General features: G+C 47.7%; 1 protein-coding gene across 3 annotated transcripts in view; it reads left to right on the forward strand.

Moving 5' to 3' along the window:
* JCAD (junctional cadherin 5 associated) overlaps nt 1-6042 on the forward strand; it is a 77638-nt gene extending 71596 nt beyond the window's left edge. For all 3 annotated transcript variants that reach the window (XM_036099641.2, XM_078075316.1, XM_036099640.2), the window contains exon 4: nt 1238-6042. In XM_036099641.2, the coding sequence (XP_035955534.2) occupies nt 1238-1272 (35 nt within the window). In that variant the 3' untranslated portion in view covers nt 1273-6042. The remainder of the gene's footprint in view (nt 1-1237) is intronic.
* The last annotated feature ends 16228 nt before the right edge of the window (nt 6043-22270 follow it).

Here is a 22270-nt window from a genome sequence, read left to right on the forward strand (position 1 = left end):
CACAGAGATGCTTTTTTTTTTTTTTTTTTTTTAAGATTTTACTTATTTATTTGAGAGAGAGAGTGAGAGAGAAAGAACATGAGTGGGGAGGGGGGGAGAGGAGATCAGGGAGCCCGATGTGGGGCTCGATCCTGGGACTCCAGAATCATGACCTGAGCCGAAGGCAGATGCTTAACCAACTGAGCCACCCGGGTGCCCCACAAAGATGCATTTTTTTTTTCATTTATATGAAATTTTTTTTAAAGATTTTTATTTATTTATTGAGAGAGAGAATAATAGAGAAAGAGCATGAGAGGGAGGAGGGTCAGAGGGAGAAGCAGACCCCCTGCTGAGCAGGGAGCCCGATGTGGGGCTTGATCCTGGGACTCCAGGATCATGACCTGAGCCGAAGGCAGTCACTTAACCAACTGAGCCACCCAGGCGCCCCAAGATGCATTTTTTTTTAAAGCAAGATTTCATTAGAGTTGTAATTTACAAAAAAAGAAAGAGAGAGAAAGAAAAGAAAGAAAAGAGAAAGAGAGAAAGAAAAGAGAAAGAAAAAGAAAGAAAAGAAAGGAAAGAAAGGAAGAAAGAAAGAAAGAAAAGAAAGAAGAAAGAAAGAAAGAAAGAAAAGAAAGAAAGAAAGAAAAAAAGAAAAGAAAAGATCCTTAGTATCAGCCAGACATAGCACTGCTGGTTTACCAGTGTTGCATTTAGTGTTACCGATGCCCTCCTCTTCCACTGTGGACCACAGGAAAGAACTATCAGAAATTAAGCAACTCATGGGGCGCCTGGGTGGCTCAGATGGTTGAGCATCTGCCTTCAGCTTGGGTCGTGATCTCCAGGTCCTGGGATCGAGCCTTACGTCGAGCCCAGCATCGGGCTCCCGGCTTATTGGGGAGTCTGCTTCTCCCTCTCCCTCTGCCTCTCCCCCTGCTCATGCTCTCTCTCTGTATCTCTCTGTCTCAAATGAATAAATAAAATCTTTAAAAAAAAATTAAGCAACTCACATGTTTCCATCTGTGATTAGGTAATGATCATACATGTCCTTTTAAAACACTCTTTTGATGATAGTTTCTTACTCGGTGAAATCAATATTGTTTAAATGTCTAAGCATTCACTTTACACTTGTGGATTTTTTGTCCCCTCAACATACTTATTTATGGTCTGAGGATTAAACAGAAAACACACTAATTGAATATACCACTAATTTTTTTGTTTTGCTTTTTTTTTTTTTTTTTTTTTTGCTTTTTCACAGATTCCTATGACCCTAGCAGAGTGGAGAGGGTGTGAGGAGATGCCAGTGAAGCCCGAGATCACTAGAGTTTACTCACTGGGTGTCGTCTTGTCTGGCCTGCCCTCCCGGCTCGCCCGCGTGTAGGCTGGAACCTGCTGGCTTGTAGATCCCGTCGCAGCCTCTCCCACTGCCACCAAGAAACTCCTCGTCCCTACAGAATCACTTTGTGGAAATAAAGCAGTAGTCCATTGAAACCATCTGTTTTCATAATATGAAGAGTTAATACCTCTATTTAGAAAGGAGTCACATAAACTCTCCGTAATGATGGATTTAGCCAAGCTGGTAAATAGTTTGGTGTTAATCTGGTTCTATGTGAAAATTCGAACGTGAATGATTTTGAAAGGACTGTGAATGTCATAAATTCCCCTGTGCATCTCCACGGCCTGTGGTCCATGCTCACGTTAAGGAGTTTGGGACTTGGGCCAACTGCCCGGCGTTCCAGCACTTTGAGTTTAGGGGAAATGGGATGAATATATACGACCCATTTCTAATCAATTTGGCCTTCTGCTGCTGCAAGTAACTCTATTTATAAGTAACTTGCCATCAGAGAATAAAAGCAATATCTTTTTAAGTTCCTAAAAGATTAAAACTTGTACCATAATGTACTCAGAGTATTATTTATCTGGCGATGAAATACTTTGATCATTCGCAAACACGCCATCATCTGCTTTGCCCTCAGTATTATCTATTTTTATGTTCTGTATGGTTGTTTAGAAATTCTTTATATGAAAAATAATTGCTGGTTTAAAATAGACCATTTTAACAAAGTAACTATATTTCTTTTTACAAAAAATGCTATTTTTCTATGATGTAAACAATTGTGAGGTGGCAGATTTTTAAGGAAGTATTATTTTATTTAAGAGTCTGTATCCCTTTGTGTGAGAGGAACCCAGAAAGGGTTCATGTTTGTTTTAAAGCACACATCCCTTACCCCTTCACAACTTAGCTCCTTTTCTTTTATCTTAGAAAGAGATGTCCATATAGACATTTTACAGGGTTAATAAAATGAACTTTTCACAAAGATGCTTTTGCAAATGTAGCTGTAAGGTGATATTTGAAAATAACCTGCTCAAAACCAGCCAACATCCTTACAACTATTTTTGCTGCCATATCCACTAGAATTACCAAAAAACATAGCTTCATCTCGATCTGTCTGTGGAGATCTCCCCTGAGACCAGACTTTCCTCCCCCTGCCCCTTTACAAAATACTGTATTTTTATCTAGAATGATCCTTAATTATTAGTCTCTGCATATTTTTTAAAAGTGCCAGAGACATTATATATATGCCAATACAAAAGTACTCCAAGGCCTATGTATTCAACTGTGTTTACTATTGCAGTAGCCTGCACAAATTGTATGCATTTTTATGCATTTGCCCCTTCTTTCGAAGTAAGGTATCTTGTTAGCTAACACTTCCTGAATGGTTTCTTGTCTCTTTCCTTCCTCTTTCCCTCCCTTTTCTTTCCTTCCTTCCCTCTGTTTCTCCCTCTCTGTTTCTCTCTCTCTTTTTCTTTGAGAAACCACCTTATCTATTTTTAGACGTTTCAAATTCCTAAAATATGAACTGTTGGGTGGTCTGCAATTTGGCCTGCAAACAACTCTGACTGGCCCATTTTTATCTGTACCATATGACTTTATTTCATAAGAACTTCATGTCTTTGGACTGTAATAAACAACACAGAATCTAAGTAATTCTGAACAATCATTTCAAATACACTTATCTGCACTCTTGGTTCTTACTCTTACTTCTTTCCAGATTTTGGCTCTTGTGAAAGGCTGTAGTAGGCTCTTGCTTTCCCAGCAAATGAGATGGGCCAAGTCTCAGCATTTGGAATGGTTAGAAACTTTTTCCCAGGAAACATTTAATGGGGAAGAGGTCAGTTAGCCTGTTATAGTTGGTGAATCACTCAAGTCATCTACTAGAACCAAACGAGGGTGGCTACCTGGAGGTCTTTGTGGGGTCTGCTTCTCTCCTTCAATTGCAAAAGGAAGAAGGCGTGCATATATAGACGTACACACATAGACACATACATATACACATATCTATGATCTCTGTTCTGACTTCCTCTTCAGTATGTTGATCCCATCTAAAAACTTCTTTTAATCAAAATAACTAAATTTTAGCTTATTCCTCAAGAGAAAGAAAAGGATCCTGAAGAGAAAAAAATAGGGTAACCTACGTATATCACAAAGCAAAATAGGATACTCTTTCAGTTTCTATTCTAAGTTGTACCATCTTTCTGAAACCATTCTGAATTTAGTTGAAATTATCAATATTTATACTTTGAACCTTAGTATCTGGATTCCAGCCTGTATATAAATCTTTTGTTGTGTGTTGGGGGGATAACTTTGACAATTTGACTTTTAAGCTTGCACATTCTGAGGTAAATAATACATTCTCTAATCCAAAATAGCTTCCCAGAAGTTTTGAACTTAATGCTAATTATTCTTTTATTATTACCACTTCTCATGCATATATAACTATCCATTATTATTTGTGGCCGGAAAAAAAAAGTTCTCATATTTTGTGTTTGTCATTGTTTTTCTCATATGTATGCTAACTGTTGGTGTTTCATAATTTGGGGCTTATAAAATTAAAAGTTCTACCTTTGGCCATTTGTACTCAACATTACATGAGGAATTGCACATGAAATGTATTTGTACTTTTTGATTTACAAAAGAAGGGAAAACACGTTGGTAATAGAGCTGTAATTGCCTTGCTTTGAAGAAAATTTCAAAATTACCGAAAACCAAGTACCTTCATTATATCATTTTCAACCTTATGTTTCTGCAGGCTGCAGAAAACTGCCTGCGCAAGGCACACAGCTCCTGCGCGCGTTTGCAGAATGCTTTTCTTCTTTAAAAGTCCCTGAAAACGTATCTGCTGAGATCCTGGTTTCCTTACTAGAATCGTAGGTGAAGGTTTCAATCCATGTGCAATTTCTAAGTCGAACTTTTTCTCTTCTGTTTGACTGTTGGTTGAAGTGTTGTGGTTAATGCAAGTTCAAATGTGTGAACTCAGATGACTCTGGAACTAGCCCCTGACCGCGTTTTGCAGCAGCAGGATGACGGACTCTGGTGGTGGCTTGGCTTCGGGCTTCTGAGGAGGAAGGGCGCAGCCGCCCCACTGTTGACTCCTTCCCAGCTCGGAGCAGAAAGGACTGATGGAAAATATGATGAAGCCACCATTTCATCTGTGACAACCCCCTCCCCCCCCGCCAAAGACTGTGTTTGTGTGTCTTGGCTGTTTTGCTCTGTTTTGTTTTGTTTAAAATGATGAAGTAGGACACAATTAAGTGTCAGGTTAGCAGCTCTTGGAAAGTGACCAGTACAGCCGGGTTCCCACTCCCTAAAGAGCCGGGCTCAGAGAAACCCTCCCGGTTTCCTGAGCTCTCGTGAGCAGTTACTGGCATGTCCGGGCCTTGTTCGGCCAGATCTGTCTGTGCTCTCGGGGTGGGATGAGTCTCCGGCTGCAGCGCTCCCAGGCCTGGGGGATTTTCGCATTTGCTTTTTCTTTTGTTTGTAACTGCAGATTCTGTACATCTGTTTGTGGGAGGAGAGTTGCTACTCAGGACAGGATTTAAGAGACAGATTCCAAGTGACCTTTAAGAGTCTGCATGGTGGGAGGTCCTGTTCCAGGAGAGTGGGTTGGTCCACCCTGGGACCCACCAAGCGAAGAAGGAGGGGGATGGTAAAATAAGGTTAAAGAGAGAATAGGTCCCGAGCCTTCACATTTTACTTAAAAAAAAAAAAAAAAAAAGTGGTTAAGACTACAGTCCAGATTGAGGCCTCTTCAAAAGGTCAATATGGTCTAGCCAGCTGCCCATCGAAACAGTCCTTGGGTTCATCAGCAGTGCGGAGAGGCGGGCAGAGTGCCTGCAGATTCCTGGCTTTGACTTTTGAGAGCCCCTGTCACAGTTGTGTTTATTACAGAAGACAGGGAGGTCCTTGTTCTGTGGCCTCTGTGCAGTGACTGAAACTTGAACCCAAAGGCAAGTCCAGACTATCCAGCCATTGGTCCCATTGCCTTGATTGGGGGGCGGCGGGGTGAGGAGGAAGCGCTCCCCATAAGGTGATCCATCCCCTTCTCCGTACAGAAGCCGGGTCCACTGCGGCTTGTAGCCAAGCCATAGGAGCGAGACTTCTCTTCATCCCCCACCCCCACTCCGTGGCAGGGCTGACGTGTGTGACACTCACTGTCACGGAGCAAGAGAGAGACAAAAGCAAGTTCAATTTGAGAACATATGGCAGAAATTAGAAATGAAAACCATATGTCCCAGCCAGGGAGAAAAGCAGTAACCTACAGATTATAAAAATCAATGAATTACTCTCCACTTGGGTCAGCTGAAATTTGAGCCCTCACGCCCAGGCCTGTCAGGAAAGCTAAGCAGAAGCATCTCGAAGAACAAAAAAAAAAAAAACAAAACTTCCCAAATGTGAATACAAGGCCCCGTAACCCCACAGAAACTCTGTATCTGCTCATCATTTCTTTGGGCACCATGAAGATGGAAGGAGGCAGGTAGAGAGGGTCCCAGGAAAAGACCCAACGGGTAGCGGGCAGTCTCCAGCCGCGGCTCATCACCCCTGGATCAGGCCGCACCAAAGGTCTTAAGGTGACGAGAGGTGGAGGTGGGTGAAGAGGAGTAAAGCCCAGATGAATGTGTTCAGGGAGCTCTTGTATCTCCGCACAATGTAAAGACTTGCTCGTTCCGGATGGTTGGCCTGCTCAGTAGCACACGTATTCCAAATAAACATTTTGCATGAAAGTACCTCTGTCCGTTGTCCTTGGCTGTGGGTGCACGAGCTGCCCCGTGGGCCTTCAGGGCTGGTCCCTGCACCGGCTGCAGCTCAGATGGTGTCCTAACACAGGGACGGGCGGTCCAAGGACTTCCAGCACCTCTTGGTCTCCACTGAGTATTTCCTGGGTGACCGAGCTCCCCTTACATCTCCTGCAAAGACTCACTACAGGGTGGAAAGAGGCCTACAGTCAATTTGGGGATTAGGTTTGACTTTGGGCTCCTTTCTTAGCCAAGTGACCTTGCCCATGTCCCTTCCCTGGCTTCTGTTTTCCCCATCCGCCTCTCCTACTCCTTGAATATAAGAACCAAACATCTAGAAAAGCCCACATTGTGGGTGTTCAATGAATGGAAAACGGAGGTAGACCTGTACCTTACGGGGTACAGGGAAAATGCTTGTTGGCGAGCTTGTAGGTTTGCAAATCCAGGCCTTAGTCCTCTTACAGGGATTCACCTCCTTGTTTCTAGTATCCCAGTTCTGGAAGCAGATGCAAATTTAGCACCCCGTCATGCTCTCGATTTGTTTCTAGTAGCCCAGGAAACCTAGAAGCTGTTGTTCTGAGTTTTAAAAAATGATTTGGTCCTTCTTTCCAGCTTAAGCTCGTTCTCTTCCCCACTTGCTTCTGTAGACTTGTCCTCATTCCTTTCTTGGCCCCATGTGTGTGGGTCTCCACACTTGAGGGTTCCAAGGCCCTCTCAGTAGTCTGAAATTTCAGATCATGTTCAAATGCAGCTTTTAAAGTAAGAGCTACTCCCAGTTGGTTGGTAATTGAATCCGCATAAGAAAATAAACCTGAAAAAGAAGTCCCTTGACCAAATTAATGCTATAAGATGAAACACACAACCTAGGGATTGGGGGATCCATCCCGGTCCTGGCTCTGCATTAACTGGCTGTGACTCTGGCCACCTCCCCTGCTCTCTCTGGAACACTTTGCAAGTGGAGAAGTGGAACTGAACTAAATTAACCGATCTCTTCCAACTCTAAGATTATATAGTTATTTTTTTGGCAAAATTGGAAGTCCATGGGGTCTTTGCCCCACCAGAAGGGTCCAAGAGTAGAATGATGTGAAAACCACAGCTGTACAGGCCTGAGGACTGGGTCATCATGGGGGTAGGGAGCCCTGCCATTATTTCTCTCACCAGGGTGGTCCATTTCCCCATTCCAGTAACTTCTCTTACTTCTCTCCCCCTTGCCATACTTCAGAACCAGCCAAGAGCCTGACAATATTGAATTCTCCCAAGCCTATTTTTCTTATGTTAGAGCAGGGCACTGGGTGTTTATGAGCCTGGCTGGCAGCCCAAAAGCATTCATCCACAGTGTCCATAGAGAGCGCCTTTCTCACAACTTGCCTGCTCGGGGTCCTTTTAAATGCACTTAGGTTTGGAGATATTTGTGCCTCGCCAGCTAAGTCGGCCTTTCTGCTTCTACCCCCCACACAAATCTTTCCCCAGGTGGTCAGCTTGTGTTCCACAGGCTGGAAATGCTGCCAGTCACCCTGGTGCTCAGCCTTTGGGGGACAACAGCACCATGGAAAACTGGGAGCATCAGTCCTCCCAGGTCCAGTGGGCCTCTGGTTGGTTTTCAGCCGGAGAGTCTAGCTTCGCTTTGAGTGAGAGGAGGTTTGTGCCAGATCACATGGAGACTCCATTGGCTTGGCAAGTTCCCTCTGTCCTGCACTCCCGCTGCCGTCACGGTGGTGGTTTTTACCTAGCCTAACCCTGCTGGTGTTTCTCCACTTATGATGGCAGGGTTGGCCTGCGGAGAAATAAACTCAAACATGCATTACCTGTTTCTTTTGAGTATTTAAAATAAAATGCTCAACACGGGGATGAGGGGAAGACAAGGAGACTAACCTCGTTGGGTCCCTATGGTGTGACAGGTATGTTGTATGCACTAATTTAATGCATATCACTTTTCGAAAGACAAACGGATACAGAGAAGAGGAGATAAAAAGCAGCATGTGGCTAGCAGCAGAGAGGGATTCAAACCTAAAATCCATGCTGTTCAGCTTAGCTTGCTGCCTCCCAGGAGGATGAGACAATGATCCTCCAGCTAGGAAATCCAAAGGTAACAGCTTACAATCCCAAATGCATTTGTTAAGATCAGATTCAGCAGCTTACATCAGAAAATTAGAAACAACAGTGGCCTAAATGAGATGGAAGCTGATTTCTCTCACATTTCTAAGGAGTCCAGAGGCAGGCTGTCCAGGGCTAGCGGGTCAGTAATGAAGGATAGTTGGAAGAAAGGCAGGCAGGGACAGGCCCTACCCCTGTCTCATGCCATAAAATGAAACCACCCTTGAAAGGATTTTACACAACCCTGGAAGGAGCCCTCCACCCTTTTCTTTCCCACGTGATAGGTAGATGACAAAAACCTGATTGGGTGACAGGCTCATGGAGGGTTAATCAGATTAAAACAGCCCACCAACAAGCCCATCAAAACCGCTAGACTTAAAAACTCCATGGTAACCCTCTCTGGGAGCTTTGTACTATTGCTCAATCAACTTTCCTTTGCTGCCCACTACTCTTTGTCTGGTCTACCTCTTCATTCTTCAAAGCAGTGTGACCAAGAACCATGGGCACCAGAGGAAAAGAAATCCTGCAACATCAACACCATGGCAATTGGGGAGCCAACTCCTTGTATCTTTCTGTTCCAGCCTCTTTCTCTCTCGTGGTGGCTTCCATCCTCAAGGTAACTTTATGGTCCAAGATGGCTAGTAGGCTGACAGCCATCTCAACACTTTCCAGGTATCTGACAGGAGGAAAAATGCTCCTTCCAAATGAGTTAGCTTTCCTTTAGAGAGACTTCCAGGGCATCTTATGCCCTTCTGCTTATATTCCATTTGTTGGAACTCAGTGACGTGGTCAAGCTTTTTGACTGGGCACTATCATGGGTCTGAATAAAATCAAAGTTCTATTAGTAATAAAGAGAGGAACGAGAGTTACTGACTGGCAACCAGCAGCCTCTGCCGCAGTTCAACCACCTACAGGCATTATTAGCCCCAGGGTGGATAGGTGCTCACCAGCCACAATACAGAGCAGTCGTGTGCCTTCCAGGTCTCCGTGGAAAGCTCTGTGACAGAACTCCACAGCAGCACTGAAGATTTATTCTCATGAAAGATTAAACATGTTGCCCCAAATGGAGAGTTCTTAATAGTGCCTTTAATCCAAGAAAGGAGCAACCATGAAGCCAAAAGGACCAGCTGTAAGCAGCTACCTCTGCAGTGCAATCTTAGGGTCTGATAGATGCAAACCCTTGCTTTCTAGCAGATGCATGCTCAGGTGAAGGAAATGACTTTTTCCATGTCCGTGCTCTTGGTACTTATAAGGAAATGTGAAGAGAGGTGAATGGCCAACATAGAAGTGGAGATACCAGATTTCTGGGTTCCGAGAACAGCAGACTGTGTTCTTCCTTGTCCACACTTCTGTGGACACTCATCACGCCTTTTGCCCACAGCTACAGGCTGAACTCTGGACTGTCTTCATTGAGGTCCCAACAGTCTTTAGGAGAAAGCCCCCCCCCCCCCACTGCCGGGGGAGAGGGGCAGCTGGGGGGTGAGCCTGGGGTGGAGGGAGGGCTGGGGGCTGTGGCCACAGAGATGGATGGAGCAGCATGGGCTCCTGCATCCGTGCTGGAAAGGTCCTGAGAAGGGCTTATGCCAATACCTTCCTGCCCAAGACGGACACTTCCAGCCTTAGAAGTCCTACAGTTTACACTTCCAGCCTTAGAAGTTCTACAGTTGACACTTCCAGCCTTAGAAGTCCTACAGTCTACACTTTCAGCCTTAGAAGTCCTACAGTTTACCACAAGGGAACAAGAACAGATCTCTGAGCAGTTCAGATAGGAGGTCTTACAGCAGAATATTCTGTCTTTCTGGTTAATGATCTCAGCCTGTAAACAATGCAAGGAAAGGTCCCTGAACCCCTTTCCTGGTTATGGAGATTTGTATTTATAGACATATCTCTACCGAAGAAGATGTGCCCCAGAAACTCTTTTATTTTTTTGTCAGACTTCATGACTAAAGGCAAAAATGAAACAGGAACCACAAGAAAACGTTTAAAGATGTCAGGGGGAGAAAGTTGTGGCAGGTGGCACTGCTCATGCGGTCTAACAGCATGGTGGAGAACATTCTGAAGGGCATGGAGTACTCTCGCTGGTGGGTTTTCCCAAGAGGGCAGGAAATGTTGAGCTTGGATTGGGTGGGTGTGCTAGGCTAAGCAAGGGAGGAGAGGCTAGGGGGCAGTGGGGAAAGATGACCACCATATTTTGACAAACCTAGGAGACATGCCATTATTTGTTTGGAAGAAAGTGCTGTCAGTTAAATTATTAAGTTCATCCCTATTTCAGAGATGTTAAGATGTGAGACAGAGATGTGCCCATACGGTTGATGAGATGCAGTAACTAACCTTCACTCCCTCTCCCAGCCTCCACGAACACCTCTCTGCCCAGCTGGGGCCTGTGGGGATGGTTCTGGAATAACCAGCCTGTGCTCCAGGAGCACGCAGGCCATCTGCACAAGGAGTGACCCCCAGGCTGTGGCTTTCAAACTTAGGTGTGTATTCCAATGCCTGGAACTTGTTAAAAGAGAAAAAGAGGCTGATTTAGGGTGTCTGGCGTGAAAACTAGGACACTTCTTTTTTAACGAGTTGGCATATGATTTCCGTGTCCGTCATCCCATAGACATTTGGGGAAACTCTTCTGGAGTCTTCAGAAGCGATTCAATAGGGCAGATATCAGAGCTTTTTACTGTCCTTCCTAGCTTGGAGCCCCTTCTCTTTCCTGGACAATGTCTATTCGCCCTTCATTTCTCAGATGAAGCCTCAGGTCCTGCCACAGCTTCCCTGACGTGGCCACATGAGGGGATGGCATGGTCTGAAAGTGTCCCCCCAAAATCTGTATGTGGAAGCTTAATGGCCAAGGTAATGGTATTGGGAGGTGGGGACTTTGGGAGATGATAGGGTCAAGAGGGTGGAGCCCTCTTGAATGGGATTTTGTGGCCTTTATAAAAGAGACCTCAGAGGGCTCCCTCGTCCCTTCTGCCACCTGAGGACACAAGAAGTCTAACACCCAGCAGAGGGCCCTCACTCTGCCATGCTGGCCCCCTGACCTCAGACTTCCAGCCTCCAGAACTATGAGAAATCAATTCCTGTTGTTTATAAGTCACCTGTCTGTGGTCGTTCATGAGAGCAGCCCGAGAGGACTAAGACAGTTTGGGTAGCTCTGGGATGCATTTCCCCTGTAAGGCATTGACCGTAATGACCGTGATGGAGCCAACTTAGAGTGTCAGATGTCACTGTCCCTTAGTCCTAGGTGACAAGCACCTGAGGGTTTGCGTTGTGTCTGTCTTGGGAATCCACAGGGCCTAACATAGTTCCTTGCACATCTTGATGACCTAGGTTATCAATAAACCTTCAGAAGTAAGTCGGAAGGGAGGAGGAGAGCCTACTAGGTCCTCTGTTGTATTTCTGGAGAGCAGGGAGTCAACACCATAGTGCAGCCAACATGTAAAACAAGCCTGGGCATGTTTTCACTGAGATGTTAACCATTGTTGTCTCTGGAGTTGGGATTATGGGTATGGATGTATGGATGCACACACTGTTTATCTGTGTTTTCTACAGCAAATTGCTGTTGCGTGGGAAAAAAAAAAAGAAAGGGTTTAAAAAGAGAGAGAAGAAATAATGGGCAGTGAATTGAACTGGATCCTGAGGTGGGGCCGGAGTTGCCCACTTTAATGCGGGGGTAGTTGGGACTCTGGGATTCGGATGGGGCAAGGGAGCTTGCTGGGGAGGGACACTCAGGGCCGTGGAGACTTAGCAACACAGAGAAGGTCCCAGCTCTGTCCCGGGCATGCAGGGAAGGTGGGCAGAGGGCTTGAGCAGGCGGCACCCTCTTGCACGGCTGGCTGTGGAGTCTGTCCTCCCTGTGCAGCCCGGCTGGCCCTCCCCTGTCTTGACGGTGGGCCCTGAGGATGGGCCAAGGGAAGGACCCCCGCTGGAGAAAGCCAGCACATCCCACCCGGCCTCTCTCCCAGTTCACTCTCTCCAGGACCCATCCGGTTCCCCTCACATCCGACCTTATGTAAGTCAGCAGGAAGTGACAGCCCCGGTCCCCACCCCTCTTGGTGCAGACCTACATCCTTTCAATACCGGACAACACCTTTTATTACAACTAGGGATAAGATCCAATGCTGGTCGATGTGATTGTTGCCTGATGTCACTCTGAAATCTCACCACTCGATGAGCCTGGGTCAACAACTGATATAAGATTAATTTCCATTTTAACAGGAGAAAGGGATTTCTTCTTAAAAGGCGCCTGACAGAGAGCACTGATCCTGGATGCCTGACCTTGAACCTGAGCAAGGAAGTCAGAAAGCAAAGGGAAACTTGTGGTCGCTATCAGAAGACATGTCAGCCTGAGGCCTGGGAGGATTCATCCAGACAGCTTCATAATTTTGCCATGGGGTCTGCTGTTTTGGTCTTCGACTCTGGAAGAACAGGTGGAAGCTGTCAGGAGAGTCATTTCTGCCTTCGGGAAGCCCTGCGCGCACGAACTTGGACAGAACACTGTGTTTAAATTGCGCCGCTGCGCTGCACGCTGCATACCACTGTTTTTAAATGTCTTTCTTAAAAACGTCTGTTACATGGACGATTCCCTGTCGGAGTTATAATTGCACCCATATTATCTCTGTTTCAGATCCGCCCCACATAGGTAAGGTTGGACGATGAAGAAAAATTAAGCTGAAGTTTGCAGAATTTGTTATTTCATTTACAATAGACCATCTTTATGAAGTTTGGGTACCTCCAGTGGATGGCACCTGTGGAGGGTTTTGGTTTCTTCTTATTCCAGAGAAGTTTCAAGGTCACAGAACCATTGCATAGATCCTGGTATCACATACAGTAGAGAGAAAACATCTTTTTAATGCAAATAAAACGTGGTTTCCCGCAGCAGGTTTCTCCAATCTGCCTTGTTCATGCCCAGTTTGAGCAGTGAGCTCTGGGATGAGAACCAGGAGCCTCACAGAGTAGCGTCTCCACACTTTGACAATCCTGAGCACCTGCCTGGATGCAGAACCCTCGGCCCAAGGAAATTGGACCATCCCAGAGCCTTTGCCAAGTTGGCCTGCATAATTTTGTCTATTCTTGAGTGGTCTTTATGAAGAGCAGCAATCGGTCATAAATAAATCCTCCTGCTTGAAGCTGGCGCAGAGCAAGAGGTCACCCACCAGCCAGTCAGCCCTGCATGTGCCTCCACATGGCTCTGTGTATTCTACACACTGATTAAGGCAAGGGAACTTTAGGGTCCAAAGGGGTGTAACTGTTTGGATTACAGTTGAACAAATGTTTATTCTCTAATCTCCACTCCCCCCTCCCCAGTGCACACTCTGAGGGCAGAGAATAAATCCCTGCCATTGATTGGAGGCTTGGCCACATGGCCTGCTTTGGCCAATGATGTATCAGCAGAAGTGATCTGAGCAGAGGCTTGAAATGTGCTCACATGGTTGGGTATTCCCTCTTGTGCTTCTCCCATTGTCAGGAGAATATGCCCTAGGCAGCCCACTCATTCTGGAAACATGAGAGACATGGAGAGGCGGGCCACCCCAGTCAACCTGAAGACCCACAGCTTAAAGTAGGGTCAGCCCAGCTAACCCACAGACACATGAGAAAAGCAAACACTCCCTGGGTACGTTCCTGAAGAGGCTGTGGTCGCTTGTTACCCAGCAGGACAATGGCAGTGCTGCGGACTGGGACTTGGGCTATTACAGTTTTGATCTATGTACCACATTGCATCCGAGGTGAGCATGTACCTGAGGTCAGGGCCTTCAGGAATATCAAGAATGTTCTGGAGATGGAGTGTACTCAAGCGACTGTGTCTCTGCCCTTTGACCCCGCACCTGCTCTGGAAACATGAGTGCTAGATTAACCTAGGCCTGCTGCTGTGGGAAGTCTCCCCACGCACCCTCACCCCCATTTATTCCTGGAGGTCAAGTTGAACTCAGACTTGTCCTCTTACACTTCTTCAAAGGCCAAAAGATCATTAGAGGGCTCCTCTGCTTTTTGTACTCTCGAACATTTTTCTAAAATCTTAACAGGAGGATTTGCTGTATTCCTTAGCATACAGATTATTGTCTTTGGAGCTAGGTTTCTAAAAGAGATGGTGTCATGTGGAATCGAAGCTGAAAATAGTTCAATATCAACACTTGCCATTAGCCATTGGGACAAAGAGCTTCCGAGGTGACTGTGGCCAACAGCATAGGACAGTCCCTGCTAGAGAAAAATCCCTTCTGGTAGAGCTGAGCTTGCAGAGGGTGGCTGGCGGGGGGCTCGCTGTCAGGGTGACACACCCCGCTGGGAAGGGGCCCATTCTTCTGAGTTGGGGGCTCTGTTCCGCCCTTCCAGGGAAGGCCCGCGGCCGCCACCCTGTGCTACCAGAGCCGAGGAGGTGTCCCACTGCTCTTTGAACACTAGAGGGCAGCGTACGTTCATGCCAAGGACAGAGTTGCTCGGCGCCCCCTTCCCTCCTGGATGTGACAATGGGGCAGCTTTTCCTGCAAACAGAGCCCACAGAGCAGCTCATCTACAGATGTAGGCTGAGGAACTTTGCCCAGACAGGCCGGCGCAGAGGAAAGGCTTTTAAGGGACTCTGCTCCTGGCCCCCTACTTTAGTTGTGGAAATGTGCAGAGAGCCCACAAGCCTTGGCTGGAACCCTAGGTGGATGGGCCTTTGATGAACTGGAGTTGTGTGACTTACATGTGTGACTAGAGCCTGTCACCACAGACATGGGTCTCGTGAGGATGATGCATTCGAAGGGCTTATCCCAGCGCCTGTTCAACCGGTGATTATGGGCCGTCATACTGGTGGACTGGAAAGAGGCCCCCCCTGGGCAAGCGCCCCCTGAAGAGACCGAGCCTGCAGGCTGCTTCCCCTGCACAAACCCCTTCCCCTCCGGGGCACAGCGAGAGCCCCTCCAGGGCACCACATTTGTGGAAGCAGAGACCTCAGCCCCAGGCCACACGACCTCTTGAGCCTGGCAACCTTCTCAGTACAGAAGGAACCCCTCGGGGCTGGGCCCCTGAGGACGGAGCGGAGACGGGTGTGCGGGTGTGAGGGTGCCGGCTGACCCCCGCCCCACAAGCATGCTGCTCCCCCTCCTCCCCAGAGCCTCCTGCTCAGGAGGCTCACAGCTCAGACCCCCGCCCCCCCAGGCCTGACTGCCCTTGGGTATCTGTGAGCTCCCTCCTAGCCCTCTGACGCCCAAGTTGGCAGGTCAGGGCAGCCCCGGGAATCATTTTGATTAACCCAGAACAGAGCCTAGTTATTTCGTGCCCATATCACCTGTTTTCAAATGAGCTCAGCCTTGGAAGCCTCAGAATATTCTAACGGCGGTGACTGCTGAGCGCTCCCCCGTATTACAATCTGTAGATTGTAGTGGGGACGAATGAATGGGAGATCGTCTTGCCAGTGGCCTGGAGTCTAGACTTCTCAGTGTTAGACATGGCAGTTCACCAAGGGGCTGGGTGGCCGTGGGCAAATACTTAACCTCTTCCTACCCCAGGCTCCCGAGCCAGAGAAGCGGCCAAACGGTGATCTCTGCTTCGCCTTCCCTCCCCGCCGGGCAATTGTCTGAGTAAATGAAGCAGGACCCTCTGTGCGCACAGCGCTCGCCCTTCACACAGCACTTCCGTGGGGAGACAATTCTCTGCCCCTTGTGCCCCCCGAAGAGCTGACTGCTTTTGTTCTGGACGTTGCTCAGGACCAGCTTTCCAAGGGTGTCTGCAGAGCGAACAGCCTGGCAAGACAGGGGCGGCGGTCTCGGCCTAAGGCAGGTCTGTTCACTGCGCAGGAGAACGCAGAGAGTGTGTCCCTCTGGGGCGAAGCTCGGTGGGCTCATGGCCCCTTCCCAACGCAGGGGGCCTCCCAAGCGCGGGGGCGGGCCTCACGTTGCCCTGGGGGAGCTGGGGCTTGGGGACGGCCGTAAGAAACGCTGCTCCCCTGCCCCGGGCTAGAGGCGCGAACAGCACAGTCCATCATCGCTGAGCCGAGAGTCCTGTCAACCCCCCCCCCCCCCCCCCCCCCCCCCCGCGGTACCGGCAGGCTCGCTGACTAGCTTCCAAGGAAGGCCGCGGTCCCAGGCCCTCCCGGTGCTGAACCAGCGTGAGCAGTCCTTTGCAGCCTCCTCAACCCCTGAGCGCCGGGCACCGCAGGGTTTTCATTCCCATTCTGCAGGTGAAGTACCAGAGGCTCTGGAAGTGTTAGGGACATTTCCAGGGCCCGCTGACATCATGACAGAGGACACTTCCATCTAAAGCCTACGTGAAGACACTTGCGCCAAACCTTCTCTTCCCCAACCTGGATGGGGTGACTAGGGGTTACATGCGTGCTTGCTTTTACATTACTGTGCACTTCCCTACAGACAACAAAGGCTATCAGTGGGATTTTGCTTTCTTATCCTCTTGCCCTAGGGGCCAAAGTACACGGGGGTTCCCTCAGCCGTCCCCCTCTGCACGGTCTCCCCGGGGCTGCAGCAGCCCCGCGCCTGGACACCTGTGCCCGGAGGCGGGGCTCTCTCCGCCCCGGAAGCGCCCGGGGACCCTGAAAATCGCCACCGCCCCCCACCCCAGCCTATCGGCACAGGGGAGGGGCCAGGGCGGGGGCTGAGCCCAGGAAGGAGAGGGCAGTGGTTGGCCCTCGCAGCTTCCTCGGCAGCAAAGGAGTCGGCCCCTGACGGGCCTGGGGGGTCAGCGATGAGAGGCAGCCGGCGCAGGAGCAGAGGAGGGGCGTCTGCCGAGCACAGCGTGGGGCTCTCCGAGGGGGGGACACGGTGGCCAGAGCCACGGGGCCCCCAGAACAGGGCCTGAGAGGCCAGCTAGGCAAAAATGCGGGAGTCTGATTCTCTCATCCATCCCTTTGTTTTGTGTTTTTTTAATAAAGGGAACTCTGATGAACCTCTAACTTTAGGTTCCAAACATTGTGTGTGTACCTGTGAGTGTATATATTTGTGTGTATGTGCGTGTGTATTTGTGCATGGCTGTGTGTGTGTGCATGTGTGTGTGTGTGTAGGGAAGGATGAGCGCACACGCTAGAAAGGGGGAAAGGGAGGGCTAGGCTGGCATTTGGCATCTGGTGATCACCGCAGGCTTCTGACAGAATAGAAGCGATCCAAGGCAGCTTGGGCTCCGAATTTGTTTGTTGTGTGTGGTTTGAGGCATGCGTGATTTCTTAATAGCTCTCCAACTGATTCTAACGCCCTCCAAGGCGTCGGGCCACCCCATCCAGCGTGGTGACCATGGGCCACTGTGCCAATGGAACACCTAGGATGTGGCCTGTCCCAAGATGTGTTGTAAGTGGAAACCAAACCCCGGGTGGGGAGGCTTCATGCAAAAAACAAATGTAAAATAGCTCAGCATTTTTGTATTACACATTGAAATGTTATTTTAATATATTGGGTTAAATGAAATACATTATTAAAATTAATTGTACCTGTTTCTTTTACTTCAAAGGTGCTACTAGAGAATTTACAGTCATCAGTGTGGCTTGCATTCATCACTCGCATTGAATTTCTACTGGATGCCGCTGCACTATCAGCCACTTGATGTTCCAGAAAAGGGGCTTGCCTAATCTCACACACCTGTGGAGTGCAGGGCTGGATCCAAGGCGCAACTACTACCCCATGCCTGCCCCAGAGTCAGGGGCCACACGAGTGAGAGTTTCAGAAGGAAGCTCAGTCTGGAAGCAAGAGACGTTCCTGTTGTCTTCATTGCTGCCCTCCCCCACCTGCCCCCTGCCCCGCGGCACCCCGCACAACGCCTGGCCCACAGCAGACAATCAACTGGATTGTAAACCGAATCCTCTGTGCCGGTTGCCTCGGGATGCAAAGTCCTGGTCCTCCAAAGCCTTTGCAATGCTGTCCCCTGCTGGCTGGTTACTGCAAAAGCTCAGTGAGGTCCCTCAGGAGCAACTCGGGTGCGGGTGTGAGTGCACTGGAGCGTCCTGTGAGTTGCATGAGCGTGTGTGGCAAGAACATGTGTTGCGTGTGTGTTGCACGTGTGTTGTGGTGAGCTGTGTTGCGTGGGGGCCGGTGATGATGCGTGGGCACAACACTTGGCCCTGCTTTGACACTCCAAAGGTGATGGCGTTCCTTAGCTTAACTCTTTCCCCTGTCTGTGTAGCAGCAGTTGCCAGGGCTACGGACATCCTCAGGCGGTTGTAGGAAGTGTCCTCTGTCTACAAATCAGCGGCCCCAGACTTCATGAAGGTCTGCTGCTGTGCTGGGTCTTTCTACAACACAAATTTATTTCCATAATTGTACACAAATGTCCTCTGATGGCCACAAGAAGTCTCAGGTAGGAAACATTCTGGTTCAAACCTGGTTTGGTGGTTCACATGTCCCGTGCTCTGCACCACACAGCTTGCTTTCGGGCCCCGAGGTGCTATGTTCTTGGGGGGAGGGGGCGGTGAGTGATTGAGAGCAGAAGGGGAGAGCTGGATTCTCCACAGTGGAGAGAGCCTTGCCTTATGCCAGACAAGAAAAAAACGAGACACAAATGTCTAACGGCTGAGCTTCCTGGACAGACCAAAACCATGTGGCACAAATATTCACGCATTGGCAACATGTAAAGCAGTGACTGGATGTCCTCACTCCCCTGCACGCAGGCTCACCCCCGTGTGGCGCACGGGGAACACAGGTGGGGCCCCGGGTACTCAGATGGCCTTCCCTCAGTCCCTTTTGCAAGAGTAAAATGAAACCATATTATCCCTACAAACCACACAGGCAGGGACAACCTGAGAATCCACCCCAAAAAACATTCTCTTTTTCCTCCACCGGGCAGTTAAATTGCGGTTTCTGGACAAGAATCGAATGACCAGTCTGCGGTGATCTTATGCAAATCATCTCACTTTCAAGACGGTTTCCTGATCCTTAAAATGTCCCACCTTTTCTCAATGGGCTAACAGATCACTTGAGGTCCCACAAGCTTTACACATTTAGAAAGCCTGCTGCTGATGTCTCCATCCAGACGCATTACATCAGAACTTCTGGGTGTCTGGATCAGACATGAATGTTTGTTCTGCTGGGCCAGACTTCTGTCCATCACATGCTGGACACACCTCTCCTTCTCCCATCCTCTGGGTACTCTCAGTGGCCGAGGATGGGGCGAGAGTTGGCTTTGGGAGAATGGTGAGCAGGCTCACTGACATTTTACTTCACCTGGCCTAAGGGAGTCTTGGCTGTGGGTGGAACGGGGACCAACGTTCCCCATAGGAAATACAGGCCTCAGGGCTAGGCTGTGCCACCCTCAGCCACTCTGGGTTTAGAGGTCCTGCTCTCTCCCTCTGCCTCAACTCTGCCCTCTGTTCCTCCACAGACCCCTTCCTTTGGTTACTCTTCCCGAGGCTGCCCGGGAGGTAAGGGGAGGGCTCATTTCTGTTCCTTTCCTCAGCCCAGCCAGGTGTAGGTCTATGGACTTTGCTCAGGTACCTGAACCAAAAACCCACGGCAGGGGGAGCCCCTTTGTTCTTTTTTATTATTTTTCCTGGGCCTTTGCGTTATGAACACTTAGCTCTGACTAACTGTTAGAGATGGGAAGAGGAGGAAATTGGGAAGGTAATGAATTCCCTCAGCACAGAAATTCTTCAGGGAGGTAGAAAAAATGTCAGGCTGCCCATTGTTGGCATTCCCACAGTCCTAGCTCTGTGCTGCCTTTAGGAACATTCCCAGCGTTGCTAGGGAGGTCCCTAAACCTACCAAGTTGGCATTCCTTCATCTCTCAAACAACCCGAGCCCTCAGATGGTTTACTCTTTTCCCCCAGGACTGTGTTTTGGGAAAAGGTAGATGCCTGTCTTTAAACAATCTTTGGTGCCAAATCAAGGAATATGTGGAAAGTTTGAGGATATCAAGTACAATCTAGAGAGATTATTAAAAAAACCACATTAATTGGAGATTAATTAACACATTAAGTGGAGGGTCACCACTTCAGAACTGGAATTCCTCATTGGGTAAACACAGGTCACTGTTCTCCCACCCCAATCTGTTTTCCCCTTCTTTCTGGGTACATGACCCCACAACTGAAGTCATGTATACACATCCCTGCCTTCCTTGTGGCTGGGTGTGGCCACATAGCTAGTTGTCATCCATGGAATGTGAATAGAAGAGGTATGCGCCACTCCTGCCTCACTTGCTCGAGAAGGAATTTGCTGCCCTGGACCCTCTTTCCCCCTCAGTGACATTTCATGATCTGGCTTCAGTCTTGCAGCCAAGGACAGTACCCTAGGATGGCGGGGTCACAAGACAGGCATCTGGGTCCTTGCCAGTAAGGATCAAAGCTATAATTTATTTCACAGAGCTGGTCTTGCAGTGTGGGGACTGTTAATGAGTGGGAAATAGGCATCTGTCTTCCTTAAGGCACCGATTTGGGGACTCTTTGTTACTCACCATGTAAATTTTATGGACCACATCCCTTACATCTGGGTTCACTCCTTGCGTGGCCATTCATGCCTGTCTTCCCAAGAATGGCAACATGCATGCCTCTATTTCCAAAATGCCTTGAATTCCATCCATCTTTTTTGTAATCTCAGGAGCAGCAGAGGATTCTTACAATGGAATGACATCCTACTTAGAAGTTTGGGTCTAAAGTTAGAGCATAAAGTGAGGATCATGTAGAGTCAAAGTACTCCTTGAAGAGTCTTATAGTGCCTCTCCATGTCAAGAGCATCTCTCAATAAGCCCACCACAAGCCAGCTTTTCATCTACCCCAGACAAAGTGTTTGGGTTGCATTCTCAAGTCATGTAGTAGAAGAAATGTTCCTCTCTCTCTCTCACTATCTATCTATCTATCATCTATCTACATATTTTTAAAGTAATCTCTATACCCAACATGGGGCTCAGGGTCCAACTCACGACCCTGAGATCAAGGATCACATGTTCTTCCAACCAACCCAGCCAGGCACTCTGAAGAAATGTCTTTGTTTGTTTGTTTGTTTTGTTTTGTTTTTTAAGATTTTATGTATTTGAGAGAGTGAGAGAGCATGCGTGTGGGGGAGGGACAGAGAGAGAGGGAGAAGCAGACTCCCCTCTGAGCAAGGAGCCCGCCAATGTAGGACTTGATCCCAGGACCCCAGGAACTTCCTTTATATGCTAAAGGGTAACTCTAAAAATACCACCAGCAAACATTCCAATCAATGGTCAAATATTGACATATTTCCCTCTGACATAAGGAAGGAAACAAAGAAGTCTGCTCTCACCACTTCTATTCATTCTGTTACTGGAGGTCCTAGCAGGTGCAATAAGGCAAGAAAAACAAATTGATAAATAAATAACTTTATAAGAAATGATACTTTTATTGTTGCCAGGCATTATGATTTTGAACATAGCAATTAAACTATTAGGATAAATAAGTGCATTTCTTAAGGTTATTGGATTTTAATTTTTTTAAAAACTCAATTGTATTTATAACAACAAACAATTATAAAATTAGATTTAAAATGACATTTACAATAGAATTAAAAAGTCAAATATCTAGGAACTAAAGGTATTCAGTATCTCTACACCAACAACTACAAAATACTGACAGAAATTCAAGAAAACCTAAATAAATGGAGGGATATCTCATGTCAATGTATTGAGACAAAGATTGGATATCATAAAGACTACAATTTTCTCCCCAATTCTCCCCAAGCTGAACCAGTAGATTCAATGCAATTCCATTTTAAAACACCAGCCGATTCTAAATTTTACATGGAAGTGCAAAGGGCCAAGAATAGCAAAGATAGTTTTGAGGGACAAAGCTGGGAAATGTGCACTATCAAATATCAAGTTTATTACAATGCTACATAATTAAGAAAATATGGTGTTGGCCCAAGAAGAAAAAACAGAGCAGAGAAAAAGAATGGGAGGTCCAGAAACAGATCATCGCCTACATGGTCACTTGATTTATGACAGTGCAGTAGCAAAGAATGTTCTATCCAATCAGTTGTGCCTGGGGGTATTGGATCACGTAAGGGAGAAATCAATTTTCTCCCTCCCTTATGTGATTAATAAAACCAATTCCAGTTGGATTTTAGATTTAATTATGATAGGTAAGTCAAAGTTCTACAAGCTAATACAGCAGAATATCTTCATGATTTGGGGTAGGCAAAGTGTTCTTAAGCATGCACAAGAAAACTGACTTAAAAATAAAAAAAATTGGGCTATATTAAAATTA

The sequence above is a fragment of the Halichoerus grypus genome, chromosome 6 (genome assembly GCF_964656455.1).
Source record: "Halichoerus grypus chromosome 6, mHalGry1.hap1.1, whole genome shotgun sequence".
Classification (NCBI taxonomy): Eukaryota; Metazoa; Chordata; class Mammalia; order Carnivora; family Phocidae; genus Halichoerus; species Halichoerus grypus.